The sequence below is a fragment of the Mycteria americana genome, chromosome 5 (genome assembly GCF_035582795.1).
Source record: "Mycteria americana isolate JAX WOST 10 ecotype Jacksonville Zoo and Gardens chromosome 5, USCA_MyAme_1.0, whole genome shotgun sequence".
NCBI classification, from domain to species: Eukaryota; Metazoa; Chordata; class Aves; order Ciconiiformes; family Ciconiidae; genus Mycteria; species Mycteria americana.
The window spans coordinates 1,668,769-1,693,930 of record NC_134369.1 but is presented as its reverse complement, the minus strand read 5'-3'; the positions used below and the strand labels follow the sequence as shown (position 1 = coordinate 1,693,930).

The window sequence follows — 25,162 nt, the reverse complement described above, 5'->3', positions numbered from 1 at the left end:
GTACGGTCCAGTGAATTAAGCATCGTAAAGCAAACCCAGGGAATCCCAGACCTGACCTTGGTTCTGACACTCACTTGCTGTGAGACCCTCGAGAAATCAATCACAAAAGGATTCATTCCCAAATACAGTCTCTGTTTTGGGCTCTCTGGCTTTAGATACCAGCAGACCTTATGGTCTGTACATGTTGCACTCTGTTTCATTTGGTGGAAGTCAGCCAGAACTGCAGGAGCTGCTGTGAATGCTGAAGGTGGTTTGGAAGAGATCTGGACTTGAATTGAAGGCCACCTTTGAAAAGCAGAGCCCTGAGCTCTGCCAGCTCTCACTGTACAAGCAGTGCTCACCTACCTCCTTGCAGAGGACAGGAGTGCCACTGCTAGATGGGCCTCCCCACTCCTGAGGAAGAGATTCCTCTCCATACCTCAGCCCAGCTGCATCATGACCATAGCTGTCCATGAGTAGTGATGGCTTCTTGTTGCTCATGCTGCTTGGCAGTAAAGGGGACCTGCTTTTCTGGTGGCCTTGGTCAGTATAGAAGAAGGGCGTCCTGTTTGGTAGCAGGGTTCTGGGAGATGGTGAGCGGGAGGTGGGAGCCTGTAGAGAGATGACCATGGGACAGCACGGAGTTGCACGAGCTCAGCGTTGCGTGAGAGGCAGCTTCATTGCCAGCTTGCTGGCTCCCGTCATTGACTGCATTCCCATGGAGTTACTCATTGAAGCTGTAGTCTTCACTTGAAGGTTTTTCATCTCTCTGTGATCATGCTGAATTCACTGGCTGGCTCAAAGAAGTATTGTTGCACCAGATAAGAGCAACAGCTCTTCCCGAGGGAAGTCAGGTGGGGTCAAGGAGAAAAGTTTCTCTGTCTTCCTGTGCAGCCAAATAACTATGGGAAAGTTATTTTTTCCCTGAGGCTGAGCTGACTCGAGCCCTGAACGGATATAAACTCTGTAGAGCACAGATGAGGCTGCATGGACCATCCCCAAATAAAGCCTTTACACAGCAGACTTTCTCACCCAAACACCCAGTAACCCTAGTGCTAGTACACGTAACGTGTATAGGAGCCTTGGCAGCTCCTATAGATGGGTTGTTTTCCCTGTCACCTATGCGATTTTTACGCTGCCCCGGGTCAGGTAGCTAGGATGGTGTCGGTGAAAGTAGCTGCCAGGTTACGCTCGCCCTAACCCTGAGGGCAAGTCCAAAGACCCTTACTGCAGTGTGCTAACATACCAGAGTGGCCGTCGCCCCTGGGTGACTCCGGAGACGCTTGCCAGCTCATGGAAGGGGGCGGTGGGAGCTGAGCAAGGGAACTGCTGGAACATGCTCCTGAACTGCAGCTCCTGTGTAGCAGCTCTTTTAACCCTCCTAGCCTCTGTGAGGAGCAAAGGTGTGGGCTGTAGACCGTAATTACTAATATTTGCCACAACAGTGCCTTCTTTCTACAGCCCTCTCTGCAGCCTTCAAGAGTGACAGTAGATCGGTCATGTTACCGTTTCTCTGCTTTTTAAACCCAGCGACTACAGCAACTTGTGAAAAATTCTAGGGGCCATACATGCTATCTTATCTTCATTTTTCACCATGTAAAATGTGACTGAATTCAGAGCATTTATTTTGTTTGCAATTTTCTTATTTGCTTCTGCTTGCCTGTAGGCATGTTTTAAGGGAAAAAAACCAAAAAACAACAAATAATCCACCCAAACATTTTCAGGGATTGCATACCAATGTACTGTATCCTGGTGGAGGAGTACTGCTGTGGCTTGCTTGCGCATCCTTGCAGTTCTTCTACTTTTCACCTTGAATTCACGGAGACTCCGGCAGAGGATAAATCAGTCGGAGGGTTTGTCTTGTCTAAGATAATGGGCTTTTTTTAGGATGTAATGTCCGCTACCATGTCCTGGCTGACATCTTCAAAAAAAACTCTGGATAGTTAAGGAGGCCCTCTAAATCCAGTTCACATGGTCCACGTGAAAGTTTCAGTACATCCCATTTAGCGTAGTACGAAATGTATACGATATTGGCAAACTCAAATGCCAGGGAGGCTGATTAGCGCAGTCTGAAGTTCGGGGAGGCCCAGCTGCACGCAGTGTGATTGTGGTAAGCCTGCTTCCCAAAGGATACCGGACAAAGCCGGGGACCGAGGGAGGAAGACTGCTGGTGGACAACCACCTTTGACAGGGACACAGCCCAGTTGCCCCTTAATTTTTACTGTAGTGAAAGTCAGCAACATTTCTGGTAACTTGAGCGGTCTTTAATCAGAATCAAAACTGATATAGCCTTAATATACTAAACAAATGGGTATATGCACGCTCTGAGTATATAACACATACACCATTAGTATGAGATACCGAGTATCCCAGCGTCTCCAACAGCTAACCAGCAGCTTGTTTGGCATCTGATGGCGCGGTCGCATCGGGAGCAATCTCGCAGCTCCTGACTCGAGCGCCCTGCTCAGGTGAACCTCGCGTTAGCTGGATCGATGGTTCTGCCGCCCTGAGGGCACGTGCCTGCCAGCCTTGCCTGCGGCCCCTGTACAGGCACGGAGGTGTCCGTGCTCAGTGCTGAGGAGGGAAGATAAAAAGAGACTAAAAAATCTTCCAGCTGTGCCTAAGAAGCCCGACTGGAGGTTGGGGTTGGGGTGTGGGGAGGGACGGGGTGGGGGAACCGCTGAATTATTTTTTTGTTTTAAACTGGACTTTGAAATTTAGCGCTGGAGGGAGCAACAGCCACACCTTCCATGAGTAATATCCCTCCACCCCCTTCTTGGCTCACGCTCCCGACCAACCACATGGGATAGGGAGAGCAGTGTTTACAGAGAGCGTGACCCGGAGGAAATGAGGAAGGGAGTGTGTGTGTATCTGAGGGGGAGAGACACGGGGAACGGCGAGGACGGGGACTGGCAGGGAGGGAGAGCGGCAGAGGGGAGATGGCAGACAGGAAAGCAAACGGCACGCTGTGATGGGGGCTGGATTTCTGTCCCCTGGCGCTGCTTTCTGTGCAGCAGTAGTAGATCCAAGTGATACCTTTAAACTTTTCTGGGTTCAGCTCTCTCTAGCATCTCTTGAGGATTACACAAGAGAGGATACACCCTGAAATGCTGGATTCCGAGCTCATCGCAGTAAGGGACCAGCTGCCCTTTCCCCTTTGGGGAAGGGATGAGGTTGGGTGCGTACCTCGGTGCCATCAGGATGCATGCCCAACCTGTCTTTTCCCTTTAATTAGGTCCAGGAAGGGAGACAGCAGCACTCCTTGGGACAGAGAGCTGAGCAGTACTGAGGGGCAAACGTGCATGAAGAAAAATAAGGTGAGAAGGACACAGAGTGTCCGTACCTTGCTTGATCCAGACACCAGGGAAGGAGCAAAGATGGGTGAACCAGCCCCGGGGAGGCAGTTAGGTCCAAGTGGCGTGGGATCAGGAGACACAGCTTGTGTTTCACAGGCTGCCTGCTTGGACTGGGACAAGTGCAGCCACACTAGCCTCTGCCTTCCCAGTGCAAAGTGGGAGTAAGATTTCTTAATCGCTGACGGATCTTACAATAACATAGTGTGCGATACTGCGCTAATGGTACCACACAGGTGAAACCGTGTTGAGCCTACCTGCTGGCTGCTGGGATACTGTGGCCATGCGCTGGGTACAAATACCTGGCTAGCTTTAATGCTGTTGCCCAAAGGCACCAAGTTATTTCAGAAATTATTTCTGGGCCATTGGCCTGCTTGTTCTCATGATAACTTCGTAGCACAGACAACAGAAATGAGTATTTTGTTTATCCTGCTCCCCCACGGTACGTACTTAGAGTATTCATCAGGAGGACGGTTTGCTGGGGGTGGCAGCCACTCTGCTACGGTTTGCATCATTAGCGGGTTGCTCTCAAAGGGCTTTTCACGTCTCGCTCGTGGGGTGTGTGGCATGCTGGGGCTGGGAGGGCTGGCTGGTCTGCGCCACGTTATGGGAAGGGCATGCCACAGGGCCAGCCACGTTGCTCCTAAGGAAAGGAGAGAGGTGTCACAGCTCTATTTTAAATGAGTTGCTGCACAGGAGTTTGCTCCTTGGGGGTGGGGAATCCCTGGCAAAGACCGGCGCAGTCGGTCCAGAGGGTTACAAATCGGAGGCAGATCGGTCTCAGGGTCATTTGCCTTTCAAACCTTTTGATCATCTTTGGACTCAGCTTTAGGGTCCAATGCCATAACAGGCAGGAACTTGTTCTTCTGCCAGCTTGGCCTGTTTACAGGTTCTCTTGCTGGCTTTGACAGTCACCGGTGAAGTGACCCAGAATAGCCTTGGCCTTCCCTTGTTGTTTTATTGTGCCTGAGCAGCTGAAGCTCCAGCTCCCTCCTGCCACTCCTGTAATTTATTAGCTGTCTCTGAGAGATGTGTAGGTGATGTACCGTAGGCCTGACGGCACAAGAATAAGATTTGCGGATGGGCAACGTTGCAGTGAAGCATCAGGGAGCACAGGGGAGGTTCTGCAAGTGAGACCTGGCCAGGAGCGAGCAGAGACTCAAAGGGGGAGGCTTTCCTCCCTCACTGTGGGCCGGCAGTGCTGAGCTAGGTGTTCGGGTCCCGTATGTCCCTGTGAACGTCTTCTGCTGTGTTCTCAAGTGAAACCGGGGTGTCCAGGGCTGTGTGCTCCCTGGGAGGTCTCCTCCTGACATCTTCATGCAGGAGGCTCTTGCTGAGCAGAGATAACGTGCTGCTGGGAGGACGAGGGACGGAGGGTCGGGGCTTGGATCCTTAGCAGGAGCGTTTAGTTCTGGGGTCTAATCTAATACAGCCTAACATCTAACCTGGCAGCGACCGGATTTAGGCCTGGGCTAGCACTTAGGCTCCATGGCAAAAATAAATTTTTGCTTCCTTCCCATGCAGCTTGTGCCTGAAGATGGGGGAGGTGAGTGCGTGCGCAGGAACAAGGGGCGTGGGGTAACAGAGAATAACAATTGTCTTAATGGAAAGAGAGAGGGAGAGAGAGAAGAAAAAAGGGCTGTTGAGCTCTTTCTCTCCATCCCCGAAATAATAGACCTATTACTATCCCCAAACCTCGGCCCCCCTCCCCTCCCCGCTCCCCTCCCCAGAGAAGAATTGGTCACTGCACAGCTGTGTGAGCGAGAAAAATATATTTATATATATAAGAGAATCTGCCCTTCTGAATTGGTTTGTGGGGATGGACAAAACCTCATTGTGCGCTTTATCTGCCCAGAAGAGAATGGTCCCACAGTCTTTGGCTGGCAGGGGCTCTGCGTTTGGTTAACTGTGGTCAGATAACTGTAACTTCATTTAGATACTGTACTGTTATTTATTATTTTTTTTTTTTTAGGCATTATTATTGATTGTGGGCACATCTGGGGAAGAAAACACAACTGTCCCTTCCCCTTCCCCCGGCCCCCCGTGCCGGAAAGATTTTTTTGGTGTGATTTGTGGCTGGATTTGGTCAGCCCGAGGGGGTTCTGCTGGGCCTTCGTGCTGTTGGAAAAAGCCATTTAAGGGGGGGAACCCGGCTCTCTGCCGGGCAGGGAGGGAGGTGCCGGCTCTCGGGGGAGCCCCGGGTACCGGGGCGGGCTCTCCCTGCCGGCGGGGGCGCGCGCTGCCCGGCGTGGCCGGCAGAGGGGCGGCGGGAGGAGGAGGAGGAGGAGGAGCAGGAGCGGGGCCGGGGCACCGGAGGGCGGGGAGGGAGGGAGGGAGGGAGGAGCGCGCCGCGGCAGCCCAAGTTTGGGGGCAGCGCTCGGCGGTGCGCGGCGGAGGCCGATGGGCAGCGGGCGGCCGCGCTCGGTGCCGGTACCGGTACCGGCTCCGGGACCCCGCCGGCGCGGCGGCGCGGGGCGCTGAGGGAGGCGGCGGGGCTCAGCTGCGGAGCGGAGCGGAGCGCGGAGCGGCCCCCCCCGGCGCGGCCCGGGGGGATGCCCCCCTGCAGGCGCGGAGACTAGCCCGGCCGCCTGGTGCATGGCACAGCTATGGAGGTGGTGGACGAGACGGAGGCTCTGCAGCGGTTTTTTGAAGGTAAGGGCCGCCCCGCCGAGCCCCAGCCCTCTCCCACCGCGGCCCCGCCGGGCTCGGGGTGGCCCCTGACCCCAGCCGAAGGCAGGGCACGGCAACCGCCTTGTCCAGCGCCCGAGCGGCACCGGGTCCCCGTGGCTAGGCGGAATCCAGGTGTAGGCGTGCATCCTCCGGCGCACCGCGGTCACGTCGCGGGTCCCGAGCTGGAGGTCCTGGCACGCCGAGGGCTGGGGAGTGCGTCGTGTCGTACGTTAGATGCCTGCCGGCACCCCAGCGAGGCCCTCGGTATGGCCCTCGCCAGTCCTCGGAGCAGGCGCGGGCTCCTGACGGTAACTCTGGCACATGGATCGTAGACGTCACCACGGGGCCAAATTCCTGGCCACCCTCCCTGCTCGCCTCAGGACTGGCAGCCTTTCTACCTGTCCCCTGAGCCACGGCCACTGGGTGCAGTGCCTTGGAAGCGGGCTCACCACGGTGTGCTTCGCTGGGGAAATCACTCCTCTTTGGTCTAGAAGATCACTGGTCCTACAGCAGCGATGTCCAGCAGCGGACCTCGCACCATCTCTCAATCAGCGTCTGTAGGCCAGTGCCACCCAGCCAGAGCCCGGACCCCTTTGGGCACCACGTGTTTGCAGATCAGAGTCTCCTTCCCATCGGTACAAACGAAAGGCAGCTTTTACTGAAACCAATGGCGGAAAAGTGGTTGTAAAGAGAATTTGGCCTCTATCAAGCAGGGGTGAAACACAGTTGCTCGTGGCAGCTGAGGATTTGGTCGGGCTGAATTGTGTGGCCGGGGAGGTGTTGGGACCCTGATGCCCTTTGTTTTTCCTCCCTTGGCTCAGTGTTTCTTCTCCCCGCTCTGGCTTTGTTGGCACGCTTCACTCTTCCTCGTTGACTGTATCGCTGTTTCTTTCTCACTTGTTGTCTTTGTTTCCCTCTTTCTGGTGCTGCGCCCCACACCGCGTGCCCCTTGTTCTCTGGTGGGCCGTTTGCCAGGCGGAGGTTTTGCTTGCGCGGACTGTGCACCTTGGTGCGAGGCCCCGGCGCGCAGAATCACTGGTCATGGGGGAACAACGCGCTCATCCTAGCGAGGCTCCATTGCGTCAACGGGTCCTGTCGCTGGTGGCAGAGCTGGGGTCTGCTGGGGCGGACCCCAGTCCATGGAGAACTGGCTGTGTCAGATCTGGAGCTTGGATCCGCTCCGGAGACCTCGTGCTGTGCTTCGCCTGCGGTGGGATCGGGCAGCGTGCTGCCTGCTCCGCTGAGGTGCTCGCTCAGCGTCGCCTGGGGCGGTTGGGGTGGGAGGACTGTGTCCCTTCTGTTTCTTTGGCTGGTGGAAGGACTTAACCTGAGGAGGAAAGCGAAGATGCACCACAAACAGAAGATGCTCTCGGGAGTGAACAGAGGCTCAAGCTGCTTACTTCTCACTTTCCTCTCTTCTGGCATCTGTGTGATGCCTCAGTAACGCATCTTTTCTTCTTCAAAGGAAAAAAGCATCCCCTGTTTGTTCCAGCCGTGATTCTGGATTCCCGGGAGCGACAGGATTAGCGAGGATGGGAAGCCTCGCCACACGGGCTCTTATCGTGTGCTCCCAGCCTGTGTTCTCTTCAGCCTTCAGGGGGCTTGTTTTGTTCTTAGGGTTTCACTTGGACCGATCTCCTAAATCCTGCCCACCCACCTCCTGTCCTCTGGGCACCGAGCACCTCCCTGGCGTCCTGCGCAGCCCTCGCTCAGCACCCCAGAGTTACTCACAGGCATTAGACTTCAACCCTCTGTCTCTTCTTTATTTGTAGAAGTGGAATTTCTCTCTCTCTCCCAGAGCATCTTTTTATAGGGTGGAAGGTTTCTTTCTTTGTCTGTCTGTCTGGTTCGTTCTTTCTGGGTGCTGTGGCTGATCCTGCTTGAGCAGGGAGTTGGACAAGATGACCTCAAGAGGTCCCTGCCAACCTCAACCGTTCTGGGATTCTTTCTCTCTTTTTCCTGCTTCTCTTTCCTTCTTTATATTTTTATTTGTCTTTTTCTTTTTTGTCTCTTTCTCCTTCCTTCTTTCTTTCTTTCTCTCCCTTTCTCTCTTTTGAATTAAAACCATCTCATCCCTGTAAAAGCCAAGACTGAGGGAAACTGGGGCTGAAGAATATTTCTTAGCCTCTGCTGTTTGTATACTTGTATAACTTGCTTTTTAGAACTTCTCTGAGCTTAATTTTTTTGTGGAGCCCAGCATGGCTGTTTATTTCGTTTGGGCAGCTAGATCCCTTTGGCGGTGTTACTAAAGAGCATCTGTTACAACACAGTGTTCGAGGGTGAGAGGGGAAGAGGAGAAAGTTTTACAACAAAGGATTGCTGCTCAGTGTAGTTTATGCAGCGAGTGAAGAAACAAAGTTCTTTCCTTTTGTGCACGCTTTAATCGTGGTGCTCTGAAGGAGTATGAGGCCAGACTGATCCTCTGTTATTTGGAAGTGAAGGTCAGTGCCTTAAATTGCGAGCTTTGCAGCGTGGAGTCGGATTTGCCCTGGAATCTCGCTGTCCTGAAGAATTAATGGTTTCTGGATGTGTAATACAGTGGTGAACAATAGATCTGTTAGAGTTTATTAATTTACAGGAAAAAATTCATTAGTAGAACTGATTCCTCACTACCCCATCACTTCTTTAGAAAGTGTCCGCTGATTCCCTTCCTGGGGGGAACACGTCTTCAAACCATATTTTTCTCTTAGAGTGAAATATTTTTTCTTCTCACAGATCATCGTCTCGCCAAGTGGAGATTTTATGCTAGAGGAATTTCTTCCTGTACACTGAAAACCCTGAAATAATTTGGGAATTCCCTTTCCTTTGCTTGACTCTGATTTGCACAGGATCTGAGCCTGCTGCGAGCAATCCCACCATATTTAAGAGTAATCCTTTAGTGCTTGTATAGCACTCGGTATTTCAAAGTGTCAGACGAGGATTAACTGGTCTCTTCTTGCAGACTTTTGGGGAGCGGGGGCTGTGCTGGCTGAGGTGTGGAAGAGAATCGGTGTCTGTGCTGATTCCAAATCCTGGCATTTGGCTAGCTCCAACAACAGTGCGGCAGGTCCCATCGCAGAGCAAGGCTTGTTTTGGGGAGCGAGTGCTCCCGAGATCTCAGGTCCAGTTGCCTGCCTCTGGTTTTCTCAGCTGCGAGAGATGGACCTTTATTTTCATAAAGAGGGCTCTCGGTATTTGCTTGGGCAGGATATCCTTATTTCCCTGGAATGTAGTTGTCTGCTCTTTGAGAGTGTGAGATCTGAGACACGCGAGGATGGAGAAGCAGAAGAGTGATGTGAAAAGTCTAGGGCTTTGCTCTGATGTTTGGGAAGGGGCTAGGGAAAAGCGTACGCAGTCTCTGAGAGAAGAGACGGATTGGGCATAACTTCACACCCTCCTGGGATGAAGATGCTGCGAGGGTGATTCTGGCTGGCAGTATGGCCTCTGGGTGTCCTCCAGGTGCGCCTGTCCTGTGTTAGGAAGATCATCGCTGTCCTGCTTTGTGCTAACACAGCTGGAAAATGTGTTTGGTGGTGCGCAGGACCATCCTGCCGAGAAGACCTTGGGCAGGCAGCTGGGAAAGCTCGGAGGCAGAGAGCGTGGGATGCTGGGGCTTCTGGCAGCGGAGGTAAAGGAGCTCGGTTTGGTCTTTCCATAGTATTGGGAGTGTTTACCCAGAGCATTTGTATTTTGTATCAAAGGAAAAGTAGGGAGTTGAAAGCGTCTGACCCTTGGCTGGCATCCTGCTAGAAACCTTACCTTCCTCCCTGCCTACCACTCGCGTAAGGGAAACAGTTACGACAGAGCTCAGCTATTCGGGATCCCTCTCTCTCTCGGCTAATTTATGAGATAAGAGGTTGTTAAAGAATGTATATCGGAAAGATGTGCAGAGCAGGGCTTGGGAGGCAGGGGAGTGGGCGGTTTGGCAGATGGCTGAGTGGGGATAGGGCAAGAAATGGAGAAAGAATAACGAACACTGAAACTTTGGAGGATTTTGGGTTGAACTGTAGTTGGGAAAGACAGCAGTTGGTTAAACAGAAAGGGCCAGATTGCAGTGAGGGCATGCGAGTCCTGTGAAATGAAGCAGCCCTTTGCAATTTTTCACTGAGCACAAGTGGCTGGAGCACTCGGAAGTGTGTGTTTGTCGAGCGGCCGTGTGTCTGTGCATGCACGTACGGGGCTGCCGGTATTGTGCGTGCTGCTGGAGGGTCGCAGGAGCCTCCGAGCTGGGAGTGAGCGAGCAAGCACTAGGCATTTTATCAGCAAGGCAGCAAGTGTGTTTGTATTAGTGAATGGTTTTGCCCATAGGAGTGCGTGTATACGTGTGTTAATGGTATTGGTTACTTTCTTGGTGATTTTTATTGTGTATCGTGGAGCACTTTATGTATGTGAATAGGAAATGCCCCCATGCAGCCCTGCAGGAAGAGGTCTGGGCCATTGCCCCATTTCCCTTGGATGAAGAAATATAAAATGATGGGGCTGAGGCAGAGAGCTGAACCCAGGACGCCCGGGTTTGCATCTTGTCCACCATGCTGTGTTGTAAGGGTTGGGTCTCTGTGTGCTGTGTGTCTGCAGGAGGATTTGGTGGTAGATGGGAACGAGCGGAGAAGGACTTCACTGGTAAAACTTTCACTGATGTAAAACAGTGCAGCCATGAGCTTAAGGGAAGAGGAATACTGGTTTCTCTTCAGAGCTGGGGAGCACCTCATGGAGGGGTGAAGCGTCCCTGAGCTGGAAGGGCTCTGGCTGCTGGCAGTGCTGGTGACCCCACCTGTGAGCTACAGCTCGCTGGGGTTTCGCTGAACTACGGGGACAGTTTCAGTTTCTGCCAGGCAGGAGGTTGGAGGATTGCGAAAATGAGTCACAGAGAAACAGGGGACTGCTTTGGAGTCTTTCCTGGCTGCTTAGGGATGCAGAGGGGAGACCGGTGGTTTCTTGAGGCTGAAAACACCGGGAGCAGAAAGGGCAGGAGAACACTAGCCCCAGGGCCTCTAGAGCAGAGGCTGTGGTGTCTATCGTGGTGCTGGCTGGCAGGCAGAAGCCACACACACAAACCAGGACAACTGGCCCCATGTACGTTTTCAGGCACCTGGGCTTGACATAGCAATGCAACTACAGCAGATCAGAGCGTCTAGTTCCTTTGAGTTGTATGAAAGAATGGCTTTTTTGGGAGCTGGGCTTCACGCTCGCTGTTCACTCTCTGCCTGTCCGCTCTGGCCCTTAGTGTCTGCATCCCCAAATGCATCTTTGAGCTCTGATGCTGTGCTGGAGAGAGGATTTCCTGCACCGCTTGCCTGGAGCTGTTTGATGTGGCAAGAGTAAGGGCAGAGGGGAAGTACCGGGGAAAGGCTGGGAGAATCACGGGCTCCATGTGAAAAGCACAACGTGATCTTTGCTGCACGTCGCTGCGGATGGTTTGTGCCTAGACCTGACTTTCGGGAGGAGCGGGGCTGGGGAAGCGGTGGCTTTGCAGTGTGACAGTCTCTCCAGGGCCTGGCTGGCGCAGTGGGGAAAGTAAGAGGCTTTGTGTGGAGTGCTTTGCTGGACGGAGTTAGCCCGTGACAGAATGGTCCTGGGGAACCTGGTACAGCACAAACACATGACCATCCCTCCTGGTAATCCCCTCGCAGACCCAAATCCCAGCGTGTAGCAGCAGCCTCCCAGCCTCCTCCCTGGCCCTCCCACTCTTCTGAGGGAATAGAAAAACCAGCAGGCACCAGCCCTGGGACCTAGACAAGCTGAGCTAGGCAGCATAATGACAGAGGGGGAGAGCAGGGACGCAGCAGGAGCTTGACGTCTGCTCTCACCATGCTCAGGATGCGCTGGATCCGAGCAGGTAACAGCACAGATCCCCCAACCCTTCCATGGCTCAGCTTGCTTTCCCCTCTGCCTCTCCATCTCTCTTTCCAATGTGATTGTCTCCTGGTCCTCCTCTCTCTGCCCTCTATTTCAAGCTTCACCTGCCCGCCCAACTTGGTGTCTGCCTCTGGTCGGCATGTGCCCTCAACAAGAGCAGGTAATGTGAGGCTGCTGGTGAACCCAACTCCATCCTAGGGCCTAAGAGAGAAAAAATGTTCCCTTGAGCTCATCACCAGCAATCTGCAGCGCTTGGCTGAGGCCCAGGGGGCATTCCTGGGCACAGGGGAAGCTGCCACCTCCATCCCAGCAGGACCAGCAGCAGGAGGTTCCCAGAGTCTTCAGCCAAAGCACTTGTCCTCGTCCGCTCCTCAGGGCAAGGCTAGTGCAGAAGAGTCTGCTGCTTCCAGCGTGGTCTTGTGACTGTGCTGGTACTTCTCTGGGGTCTGCCCTGTCTCCCCAGTTTCCCCAAAACTCCTTTTTCCTGGATGGGAAAAGGACGGGAGACACTGAGATGGAGTAAGGCCAGAGAGCTGTTTGTAGGAGGGTGGATCCCTTAAGATGTCTGATAAGGCGTGGGTTGTGATTCAGAAAGAGCGACATGAGCACACGCCTGCAGAGGCTCCGTCGAGGACGGAGAGAGGTACTTTGCCCGTGTTCTGGTTAATGTATCTTCCACAGGTTGGTGTCTTGGGAGCGATACCCGGACATGGACCAGGAGGGGGTTTGGGAGGAGGTAGCAGGAAGAGGTGGTCATCGGGGCAAATTAGAAGGGAGTCGTGCTGGAGGTATGACCAGGCTGATGGAAATGGGCATGTTGGTGACTCAGACTTCTGGCTGACCCATGTTGCTCTGTGTGCCTGGGCTGGGGTGGCGCAAGGGCTGCTGCGCGCAAGGATATGGGATATAGGAAAGAGATGCTGGTCAAGAAGGAGCCTTACTGGCAGGGTTTCCCTCCTCTCCCTCACCCTTTTCTGCTAGAGCAAAGCATTGCTAGGGCTGGCCTTCTTGGGGCCAGAGTCATCCCAGCTGCCATGTCACTGGCTGCGATAAACGTGGAATAAAATGGCTCCTGGGCATGGTTAGCCTGGAGAGAGCTGGGCATTGCCTGGAGAAGCGCAACCCCACCTGCGTGATGCGTGGGGAAGTTGCTTACCCCATGGGCTTTCTGCCTTCTCTCATAGTCCGGTGGTCTTCTTTTTGCTTTCTGCTTTCACCCCGTTTTCTGCCCTGCTGTCATTCTCTGCCCATGGTCACTTAGTGAGAAATAGAACCAGAAGAGGCCTTTCAAGGAAGGGAGAGAGATGGGGCCCTGCTGTACTTGCCCTCTTCTGGTTAGGGGCCTTGTGGATTCCTCCCGCTGGGACGAGACCCGAGCGATCTGGAGCTGGGAGCTGTGCTAGGAGGGTGCCGGGCTGTGGCCAACAAACCCCCAGCCTGCAGCAGTGCTGCAGGTGTCCGCCCTTCCTCTGGGCTGCCCAGACAGGGTCCTAGACCGTGGCTTGGCACCCCTCCAGTGTATCTCTGCCTGGGGATTTCCCTGCCTGCGGATGGCGTTGCTCCGGCAGAGCTTCGCAGAGCTTGCTGGGTAACCCCCTTGTCTCTTTCCAGTAGTGTTGCTGATTGGACTGGACTTTGCACTCTCTGATAAGAACCCCAGCAAGCTAAATGTGTCTGAGCAATGATTAACTAGCATGTGCGTTGCCAGAGGACAGGGGAGCAGCTGTGACTGGAGACACAAACAGGAACAGGCTTGTAGGCTTTTGGGTCCGAGCTGGTGCTTGCCGGATGCCCCTCCATGCGCCAGCTCATGGGGCAGCATCCTTTAGGAGAGAGAAGCCACACCATGGCCTCCTTGGCAGCTTCCAAGCAGATACCAGAACTAGGGATGGACAGAGAGGGATGAGACTGTGTCAGATCAGCAGGGGAGGTGCAGAGTCCAAGGGAGGATACCACTGCCATGCAGGGAAGAGGGATGTTCTTAGAAGCAGAGGGTGGATTGCATTGGACACCACGCTTGGCTAGCCGGTGGCTCCCACTTATGGTTTCATGGATACACCCTCTTGTTCCTACTGACTGGCATGCTTTGGCATACCCTTGCTTATCTTCCAGACCTTCCTTCTCCCATTGGCACCGTTTGCCCCGCACAGCAGGGACAGAGGATGTCTTCTGTCTGAGGTGGTGGAGGTGGACGGTCTGGTCAGCCCGAGACCCTGTGCTGTCTTCCAGCACACCCTGCAACGCATTCAAGGCATGTTTGAATGAAAGGCTTCCTTCCCAAGGGAAAGTGTAACGTGATACTCAGGGTCCACCACTTATCTCGCTGAACTTTGTCTGTTTTGATGCAGTTACTCAAAACGGCGAAAGGGAGATCTGGGAGCGGGGCTGCGGGGCTGGGGAGAGTGGCCAGCCCTGGCTGCAAAATGGAGATGCCGGATTTGTTGTAGAATGAGAGCGAACGCTTGCGGATTTTGCTGGCTTTTGGGGTGGTGGGGAGGAGGGCTGGTTGGAAAGGCCAAGGCTGGAGCTTTAAATAGCCTTGGTGTGCTCGGATCCAGGATTTGAGGGCAGAGGCTAGGGTGAACCAGGGGGAGCAGTCCTGGGAGTGCCACGCGGCTGTGATCGTAATCCTGTGGCAAGTCCAGGGCTAGGGCCAGTGTGCAGGGCTGCAGGCAGAGGTGTAGGAGTCATTTCCTCGGGTGCAGCACAGCATCTCTTTCACATCCCAGTTGCTGTGACAGACCGGCTTGGTCATAGGAAAGCTGGCATCAGTGGTTAAAGTTTTCTTAGCCTCTCTGGCTTATCCTACATTTTCTTTTTTACCCCACTCTTCCCCTTCCCCATCCCTCATCCTTTTTGCTCTATCCAGTCTTCTTTTCTTCAGCTGCTCTCATCATTTGTTTGCAGTGTATTGAAGGAGATGTACTGAATTATGCCCTAAGTGTTTGCAAACTGCATCACTAGGAAGAGCAAAAAAAGTGGGGCTGTGATTGCAGACCAGTGTGTAGTGTGAACAGAGACTGAACAGGCTAGCTGAAGCAGCGTGGGATGGGACCAGAAGTGAATAAGGAGCTGATAGGCACGTGCAATGCCAGCAGCCATGGTCTAGCTTTGATGAGATCTCTGATTTTTTTAAAAACAGTAATTAAAGCAATTTTTGCTGGGACTGATTATTTTTTTCTGTACACTCTTTTGTCACCACCCCAACATTGCAGCAGTGTATCGTCTTGGGAGACTCAGAGTGCCAAATTGATCTGGTTTTCTTACCCAAGGAGAAGAAGATAGTAATTGGTGGGGAGGAGACAATGCAGAGGGCGTGACAGTGGGCACGGGACAGGATTTGTGGAAGACACAGGTAGGGTTTCCAAAAGAGTTGGAGGCCCAATTCCTGCAAGCTCTGTCTGCTTTGATGGCAAGGACCATAGAGCATGCCAAGCAGCTCTTGCTTTGCAGCCTTGAGAAGTGGACTTAATATAAAGAGTACGTTCAACTTAATTTGGAATACGAAGATTCACTTAGTTTGTGTCTGACAATACTTATTAATCAACAACTATCATTTTGACTTTTAATCCCGTGAGCTGATTACAGCTGGCTGCTAAAAATCTAGATAAACAGGAAACCAAACAACTTATCAGCCTGCTTGATCTTGGCTTATCTCTTCTGTTATGACAAGCAATGGTTATGGACATCGATTCAATAAAGCACTAAAAAGTGCGCTTTGACGTTATTGGAAATGAAACACCTGCTTAAGTAAAGCAAAAACTTAAAAACTGTGCATTATAAGGGCCATCAAGCCATTTCACAGTGGGCTGCTTGCTGATAGTATAATCAATGCTCCGCTCAGTATAAGAACAGAAATGCTCTTTTCCCTGATGAGGTCCCATCCAAATCAAAATCTGAGGTCAATGAGAAATTCTGGGTAGGGGGAGCAGGAGGACTTCTGTCCATCTCCCCTCCCTCCTGTCTATTTTAATTCAGTCTGTGGAAAGGGGTGTTGGAACGGAGAGGTGGATGGTGATGAGTTTTCACATGCAGCACAGTGGAACGTGTGGTGAAGAGAGAGGGGTGATAAATGATGTTTCAAAACTAACCTCATTGGTGTTGAGGGGCTGAAGGGACACAAGAAACAGCAATGTGGGGACCTGCAGACTGGGGACAGGCTTCAGCTCAGAATGAGAAGTTTGGGTGCTGGAGGTAGTGCTGGGGTGCAGGGGCTTGGGAAGAGGAACTGGTCAAAAGTGGTCTTGTGGAACATCAGGGTAGGGGCCTTTCCTACTCCTCTGCTTTTAGACACAGGTACTATGGCTCTGGTACACCCAGGAGGCATCCGTGGATGCAATAGATCATGGATGATCACTGAGAGGGATTTTTACAGAATTTTTACCACGAATTTTCAGCACAGCTTTCTTAATTTAGTCAAGACACAAAGTCGTAGGTGATCCTGACATTGGGCCAAGTTTGGCTTTGAAAGAGATGAGAACGGTACCAGAGACAGTGAGCTGTGATGTGTAGTGAAGCTGATACCAGACACCACAAATATTTACCACCAGAGAACTAGATAGTAGGAATGAGAAGGAGAAAGTTGGTCTGGTGTGCCCTTTTTTTGAGTTTCAAGATGCGGGTTGCTCAGCCAGTGAACAATCAGTGTTAGCAAGTGACAAGGGGACGTGAGTTTTAGGAGCGCAGGTTGCTCCCTGGGGATAGTCACTGCCTGAAGGAGACTTGTGGAGGCCTCTGTTTTTGCAGAACGAAACCCCAAGTTTTGTAGAAGTTGTTTCTGCTTTGATCAGCCTGTTGTTTACACGGGTCAGGGTGGTGTTCGTTGGTTTAGGGCTGTTGTCAATGCAAGAGAGACGTGTTAAATATTTTTTTTGCTGTTTTGCAGACTTTATAGCACTCAATAAATCCAGCGGCTTGCTGTCCCTGAGCGGTTGGGAAGTCTCATATCGTTAAGGTGTTTGTCCTCATTGCTGGTTGCATTGCAGCAGGGGTGAGCTCTGAACCTCTTTGGACTGGCAGTGGGAGACAGGCCTTGCCCTGAGGTCTTTATGGTCCAGGTGAAGTGTGGAAGGGTGGAGAGATGAGCTTCACCGCTTACAGAGGCAGCTAAGGACCACCTGGGATAAAGCGACCTCTCCTCTCTGTTCTTATCCCTGTCTGCTCCTCTTTTCTTGCTTGCTAATTTCATAAGGCCCAGGTAGCGGCAGTAAGGCTTTCAATAAAATTACCTTCTGATTTTCCCTACTTTGACAGTATCATTTCTTAAAATGAAGATGCTTAACTGAGTTTCAGGTTAGAAGGAACTATCAGATCTTCTAGCCTGACCCGTATAAAAGCTTTGAGCAATGCAACCTCCAGCTGAAACTGTGGAGGAATAATAGGTTTGGTGGGTTTTTTTACTGCCGCAGAGAATTTATCTATGAGATTGAGGTTAGCACCGTAGCTTTGCCAGAACAACTGTGGGGCTTCTCATCATGTGTGGTTGTGGGTTGTGTTTCATCTGTAAAAACAAAACAAAACAAAACCCACCAACCAACCAACCAAAAACCCCATAGCTCTGGTTTGGGGCTTTTACGGGAAGGAGAAACTGGTCAGTCTGTGCCCTTGGCTCAGCCCTGAGAGTCTGTATGGGCTGAGGACTTCTCTGAGGGACTGGAGAAGTCAAAGAGACTTAGTGCAGGTTGTCAGAAATTGTCAGAAATTCATTTGCTTCTGCAGTGAGCTTTTGTTAAAAAACAAAGAAACAAATAAAACTACAACAGAAGTTTCCAACAAGAGCACAGCGTACCGGTCGATTAGCACATGGGTCTGACTTGCTGGCTGGTCTCCGTACAGGTCTCTGTAAAAGAAAGTTTTGCGTTTGTCCTGTCAGAGCAGAGGCTGGGTCTGCCAGCTTCTTCCAGCAGATCTTCAGGTCTCTGGGCTCTTTTCTGAAGGGATAAGCAGGGGTCTCTTCCAGACAAAACAGGGGGCATGTCTGCAGATGTGTTTTTCTGTTCTGGGCTACGCCACCATTTTACAGCATGAATCCAGGCAGTTCCCTGCTGCTTTGCCTGTGTCAGTCCTTTGTGTAACAACAGACTTGTACAATTTTGGGGCAAGATCCATCTCTTCCTTTCTTGTATCCGTGTAGCCCCTTGCACAAGCGACTACATAGAAACAAGAGGCCGGTAATCTCAGGAATTTCTTTCACCCCACATGGGGAGAGATGTCACAGGGATCAGAGCTCTGGGCACGGGTACTGTAAAAATAACTGGTGGAGACTGCCGTGGTTGTTCAATAAGCGTGGACTGGTCTTCTGGGAAAGAGACCGCTCGGCTTTCCCTTCCGGTGCGTGCCGGCGCGGTGCGTGGGCAGGGGCGATGGCGGTACCTTGGACAGCAGTGCCGTCCTGGCAGGGCCTTCCCTGCTCCGGCCAGGAGGTCAGCTCCGGCCCCATGGAGAGCCCCGCGGGCCGCAGGGAGGTGGCAGGACGGTCAGCCTCTGCAGGACAGTTGCAGGCCGTTTCCCATTTGCAGACGCAGCTGGGTGGAAGAGCTCCAGAAAGTTCACTGAGCACCTAGAGGGAGGTGCGTTAAGCTGAAAGTCCCATTTAATTCAGCTCTAGACCTAAGGCATAAGCACTAACATACTTCGCTAGTGACATGGCGTTGCTCTTCCCTAGCCTCGAGTGTGTGAGCAGACCTTTAGGAGAGACTCAGGAATGTGCAGAAGGGGAAAGTGACTTTTCTATCGCGACAGACCCCAATCCGCACAATGAACCTCCCAAAAGAAGTGGAGCAAGGGTCTGGCAGGGGATGGATCCTGGCTGCAGGGTACACTCGTGCTGTTCCAAATACATTTTGGAATCTGTCACAAAAGAAAGGAAAATAAAGCTTAGACAACTAGAGCAAAGTGGGGAAATTAAGCTTAGAAAACTACAGCAAAGTCTTGGGGGAGTTTTGGGTGGCTGAAACTCTGGTCATTCATCTTGGCTTAGCTTTCCCCCCCAAAATTGGTCACAGTCACCACCACCGCCATTCCAGCCTTTTAGATCGCCTTTCATTTGTAGCTCCCAGTGTTGTTCATGGGTAGTGAGGAATTGTCCTATAGCCTTTGGAGGGAGATTAGCTCCAGAATAAATGTTAGCACTTCTCTTCTGAGGTTAAGGAATGGTTTGTCACTTGTGTGTCGGCTTGCAGCAAAGCTCCCTTCACAGTCTGAAAGACTTGGGGCAAGGGATGAACCCAGCGTGCTGTGCTAGAGGGAGGTGTCTGGTGGGACCGGGACAAAGTCAGTGCTCTCCCTGCTCCCCTTCCATGGACAAATCATGATTTATGGAGCTGCGGTAACGTGCTGTGAATGAATTTTGCGAAAAGAACTCTCTTGGGAGGATCGGTGAACTACAGCGGTGATAAGGAAATAGGAAAATATTGTCAAAAGTGTTCCTGAACGGCTGAAAATCCTAAATCAGCTTCTAATCACTGAGTTACCTCTGAAACCTTCGTCCATAACTCAATGATGCGGAGAACCTGAAGGACAGTAGAACAGTGAGTGGGCCATGGTTGTGGTTTTCTGTGCTGAGAAAGTTAGGTTTGTCTCCCTGAACTTCTTGTATCTTTTGAGACACTGTCTGCTGCCTCTGCATTGTGTTAGATTCAGGGCACTGCGGGCTTTACAACTAGGAGAGGCCTCCAAGATATCTGAGAGGTAGAATTGCTCCTAGAGCATCTCTTTGAGAGTAATTTTTTATAGTTTCCAAAAGATGGTGACCAGTAATGTTAATATGCATATTTATTGCAGTCAGACATGAGGGCCATAGGCCTGCTGTGGCTCTGCTTTGCAAGCACAGAGGAGCAGATGGTCCCTGCATGTTTTACCTCTCTGGGAAAGCTGTTGCTCCCTGCTAGGACCAACGTCTTATTTCATGGCTGACGCCGTCAAATCTTGCACTCCAATGGCCATATCCTCCTCACAAGACTGAAACTCCTTCCCAGCAGGCTGCTTTCTCCAATGTGAGTTCATATATGTGAGGATTCAACCACTGCTCAGCCTCCTGGTAATAAACAGACCAGACAGGGACTTTTGTAAAGCTTCTTGTGCATCCCGAGCAGCGTTATTTTGACCTTTTCCAAAGTCTCTCCGGTATTTCTGTGCCCTCTTCCAGACAAACAGAGGTGGGCCACCGATTCCAGCAGCAGCATGCAGAAAAGCCAGGACCGTTTCTCCGTCTTCTGCTCGATAGTCCCCTTGTGCATGGAGAACTCTGCAGTCACTGGCAGAGCTGCAATGTTGTGTCAAGGGCTTGCGTGGCTGTGGTTAGTCCTGAAAACTGGAGCCTTTCATTTAGTCATTTTTTCCCAACAGTTTCCCAGCCTGTACGTGCTACTTTCAGGTGATTGTCCTGCCTTTTGCTTTTATTATGCGGCAGACAGATTGCTGTCGCTTACCAGGTGATTCAAGACGCTCTGTAAGATTGAGTATTTTTTTTCCTTTCTCTGCTATCCCACCAATATGTGTGCCACCTTCAAACTTTGCCATTGGAGAAGAGCAATAAAAAATGCTGAGTGGCTTTGGCCCAGGTACCAGTCCCTGGGGGTCTCTGCTAGTAACCCCTCTGCTCTTTGATGTCTCTATATTAACAACTGCATTTTAGCTCTGTCAGTGACGCAGTGTTTGATCTCTCTCATGTTCTCCCTGTCAGTTCCATGCGGGGGAAGTTTCTAATCAGGATGTCGTTCGGCATTAAGTGAAATGCACTGGAGAAATTCAAGGCTGTAAATGCTGGAGGGCAAGGGCTGTCTGGCTGATATTTGAATTGACAACACCTAGCCCAGCCGACCTCAGAGTGTGTTGTTCCAGAGGCACCTCAATAACAAGTCTATTTAGCGATCTAAAGATGCTGCCAGTACCGCAAGCATTGAGTGAGAAGATGAAAAGTGGGTTTTGCAGGAAGGCCAGGCTTTCTGCTCCATCTCCCATGAAGTCAGCCCAGCTGCTGTGGTTCAGCCCAGCTGGAGCTGTGGCCCTCGTTTTTGGGGAAAGCAAAAGAAGATGCATCGGGGGAAAACAATTCCAAACATAGATATTCAAAGGGAGAGAGACAGCCTCCCTGCTCCCGGCTGCGACAGATGCTGGGGTGGCAATGGGAAGCAATAGCACGGGGATTGTAGCGCACAGGCTGGGGCCAGTCGCAGGAGACAGGTAATGGCAGGCTGATGGTGGTCAGGACTGGAGGAGTTGGCCTGTGAGCAGTTGTGGTTAGAAGACAGTGAATGGCCCAGCTGTGGAACCCTTGTGCTATTTAGCACAAGGGGCACTGGCCGTGAGTGGAGATAAGAAAGGGAGCATTCAGGTCGGGCTCTGAGGAGGGCAGCCAGACTTGGAGGAGTGTGGGGCTGCAGCATCGTCTCCCAAATGGAAGTGATGAAAGTCCAGACACATGGGGCAGAGCCGCAGGGAGCGAGCTGGGAATGAATGACCTTATGCTGGCCTGGACAGAAGGCTCTAAGAGGTCTTTTAATCTATTGATCTAATGACTCATACAATTTGTGTAATTTCCTTGCCTTCCCACTCTTCCCTCATAACTCGGCTCTTTGTCGCAGTTCTGGCTGGCAGCAAGACAGACTTGTTCGCTCAGGACCTACACGCTGCTTTCCCCAGCAGGTGCTTTAGAACGGCAGCAGCGTGTGATCCCTGCTCTGGTGGAAGGCGCTGGGTGAGCGGTGCCGGGAAGCAGCAGCAGTTACTGCCTGTTGTCCTCTGCGCTGGAGGGAGAGGGAGGGACCAGAGGAGGGATGGCTCCCAGAGGTCTGCCCGGGCCAGGTACCAGGAGAGGGCTCTTGATTTAGTTCGCAGGTCCCTGGCCTTCCTCATGCGTCTCTTCTGCGCACAGTCCTTTGTGAGAAGGTCTTAACCGTCATCATCTGTCCCTTGTGCTTCTGCGCCCGCAGCTCAGGCAACGCTGCCGATGAGGTTTATCTCGCTTTGGGCACATCTCACCCTTATTTCAGTCCCAGTATTTTCCTCCACTTGTCTAATGCGTGGAGGCGACTTGTTCTGCGCATCAAGAGCCTGAAGAGCTGTTCTGCCTGCGGGAATGTGTGCAGTCAGTGCCTCCCACCTCCCCGGGCCCGGGGTGACCTCCTCATCCTCTCCTCCGTGTGCTGCCCTCCCCACACAGCGTCCTCGAGCAGCGTGCCAGGCACTTTCCCTCTTGGTTTGTACGACTCCAGACAGCGTGCTTCTTTGAAGTGAGACCCAGAACACACAGAGAGCTTGTAGGGTGGATGGGATCCAAGCAGCACGTTTGGTATCTGATTTGTATTGTCTGGTAACTGTTTGCTAAATCCCTGGTGCAGGAACTATGTTACAGTGCAGGAGACAGCTCACAGTTAGTCAGAAAATGCAAACAACAAAGGTGTTTTTTTTTTTAAAAAAAGAAACCTCAGTTTCAGTCTGAAAGCCTATATGGAAACAGCCAGCATTCAGTAATAGCCAGCCGGCAGTAATCCCTAGGGATTTTTTTTTTTTTTAATAATTATTTTAATTACATCATTACTTGTTATTTATTGTGGGTGGCTAGAGAAGCTTAGCTCAGCTCAGGAAAAGGCAAAGCATGAAGGTGACTGAGCTAGTCCACAAACACCTTGTTGAAAAGTAGCTTTCTTGGAGCAGAGGACTCTTTAGTCTGGTAGTTAAGGGTATGGAGATACATCGTGCAAACTAAGATGAGGAACTAAAGGGTGGAAATGGATTAGTGTGGCCCCTTCCTCAGGAGATGAATTAATCAGCTGAAACCTAATTCAGAATGGCATCTGTCCGAAGGATGTGTCCTCTACAGTGAGAAACTCTGGGTTTGGTGGGGGACACCCTGAGTAAAATTCTGTGGTCTATATGATTCGGGGATATAATGGTTGGTATTGTCTTAAGATGGATGAAATCAGAGAGAAATAGTGTCCACTGTGTCCTTCGGTCCATCCCTCTCTCAGGAGCACAAGAACTCCCAAGCAGGGCACATCAGCTCATGAATCAACCCTGAACAGAAGCCAAGCGGCAGAGCAGGAGGGTTCTCACTGGACCATTTACACGACCCCAACGCTGCTGTCTAGCCCAGCGTGCACTGGCTTCGGGAGTACTTGCAAACACACTGTTTATACTCCACAGCTGCCGACTAAGACTTAGACCACTGAAGCAAGATGCATTGAATCTCCTCCTTGTTTCCTCCTTGGGGAAAGAAATGACTGCCCTGTACCTGTGTGCCTGACCGGTCCACTTCTCTTGGTCGAGTTGCTCTGCTCTTAGGTCCTGAGAAGTGGCCTTGGGTCTTGGGAGGTTTGTGCCACACGTGCAGCGGAGGTAGATGAAGACCGACTGCAGCGATGGTAGAGGAAACCCGACGACGTAAGAAGCTTTTGGTACCCTTTGTGATTTTCGTAGGAGTCAATTCGGGAGCAAATGTTATTGCAATGTAGCGCTGAGAGCAAGTGCTGTATGGTTGCACGTCCCAGCTGTGTGAGAAGAAGGAAAAGCCTGATGACCTGACGCTCCTGCTTGTGAAAGATCGGCGCTGGTTGCACAAAAGTAGTGATGGCCCTCCCCAAGCCCTGGCAGAAGTCCCATCTAGATAAATTGCTCTGCTTTCTTACACTCAGTGTCCTCTGGAGGCTGTCCAGACTGGACAGGAGAGACCTTGTTGCCTCCCAGTTAGAAGGGAGGAATGAGACGCGCGATCTGGACGTGGTGTTCCAGGCGATGCTTGGCTGCCTGTAGGTTTGTATTCTGTTGCTGTTTGATTATTAATCTTCCTGCCTAAGGATTGTTTTGTGCTGGGGGGTTTCCAGGAGAGGCAGCGCAGCTCCAAGTCCCAAGTCCCCCATGTGTGTGGCGTGCAAGTCTTCAGAATTGGGCTGAAAGTGGTCTCCGGAGTGGCTCCTGGATCTCTGAGTTTCCTAAGAGCCTTTCCAGGAGCCACGAGCCCAGCAGTGTTGGTGGCCCTGCAGCGAGGTCAGTGTCCGGGGACTGTGTCCTGAGCTCGCTCCCTGGCAGTAGCAGAGCAGCAGTGACATTGCTCAGCCATCTGCCGTCAGCCTTGTCAAGTCCCTGTGCTTCTCCAAGTCTTTATTGCCTCTCCTGGTCACCACCGAGCATGGCAAGGCTCTGGGCAGCTGGGTCATAGTCTCGGCTTAATGCTGGTACGTAGCTGGTAATAACTTTTTTTTTTCCCCTTGTATTGCCTATATGCTCTGGTAATAATTCACATCAAAGAAAGTTTATGGTGATGGCAAAAAGAGCTGTGCTGGACCTTCTCTGCGATGATGGTGACAGAGAGCTCACGCACATAGGTGTTACCCGATAGAAAAAGGTCACTCCTGTCCCCAAAACTTGCAGCCTAGGTAAAGTTAGTGGGCTGCAGAGAGGAGCACACAAGAGCAGAAGCTTTGGCTTATGTCTCCTTTTCTAGTGTCCAGTCCTGTAACTGCAGCCCACTAAAGCCTGGTGAAGTGGGGTGGCCACGTGGCCGGTGTGCTGTAATCCCGCTCAGGGCACGGCTGGAGGAGCTGGGCGCTTGGTGCTGCTCTGCCTGGGGTCAGGCGAGCCCACCACCATGACAGAGCCTCAGCAGAAGGGATCCGGAGGCTGTGCTGAAAAGGCTCTCCCCATTCCTGTGTTCCTCCTGGGCTGGGGAATGGAAGTGTGAGGGTGGCAAAGCCGGCCTCGTGCAGCAGTACCTCCCTGTCAGTCCCGAGCTCCGGGAAATGCCAGATGAAGTGGCCTTCTCTGGTCCTGTTGTCCCCCCTGCCAGCCCTCCAACACCCTCGGTCCAGAGAGGGAGATAAAGGCGTTGTCTTCTGCCTCTGCGGGACTCCAAACAAACAGGGCAATGTGCCCCCCTGGGCAGGCACCTTGGACCCCGCCAAATGGCGACGCTTGTGTGGGTGCTGCTGTTCCTGCCATCTTAGTGCATGAATGGACAAGCAGGGCATTGACGGCTGCGGGGACACACACAAACGCTCCACTGTGTCCCCTCTCACACCTTCCCCTCCTCCTCCTCGGCCCCGATGCCCGGAGGACAATGGCTCTATCCATGCCAAGGTTCACAGCTGGCAAGGGCGGAGGAGAGGCCAGGACAAGGGTGGAGAGCCGGAAGGAGAAGGGACTCAGGAGGGTCCGGAGGGATAACGGCTCTGGGAGGGAAGGGACGAGGGGAGATGGGGAAATTCAAGAGGGGCTGGAAGAGATGAAGGTGCTGAGAGGTGGCTGGTGGAGAGGCCAGGCAGTAGGAAGGCTCAGGAAGGTTTGGGAGGGAGGATGGGGCTTGGTTATCTCTTCTGCGTGGAGCTGCC

General features: G+C 52.2%; 1 protein-coding gene across 1 annotated transcript in view; it reads left to right on the top strand.

Annotated features, from left to right (window-relative positions):
* The first annotated feature begins 5,689 nt into the window (after positions 1-5,689).
* Positions 5,690-25,162, top strand: part of MYRF (myelin regulatory factor) — a 66,234-nt gene continuing 46,761 nt past the window's right edge. The window contains exon 1 of the mRNA XM_075501906.1: positions 5,690-5,984. Within this exon, the coding sequence (XP_075358021.1) occupies positions 5,939-5,984 (46 nt within the window). The 5' untranslated portion in view covers positions 5,690-5,938. The remainder of the gene's footprint in view (positions 5,985-25,162) is intronic.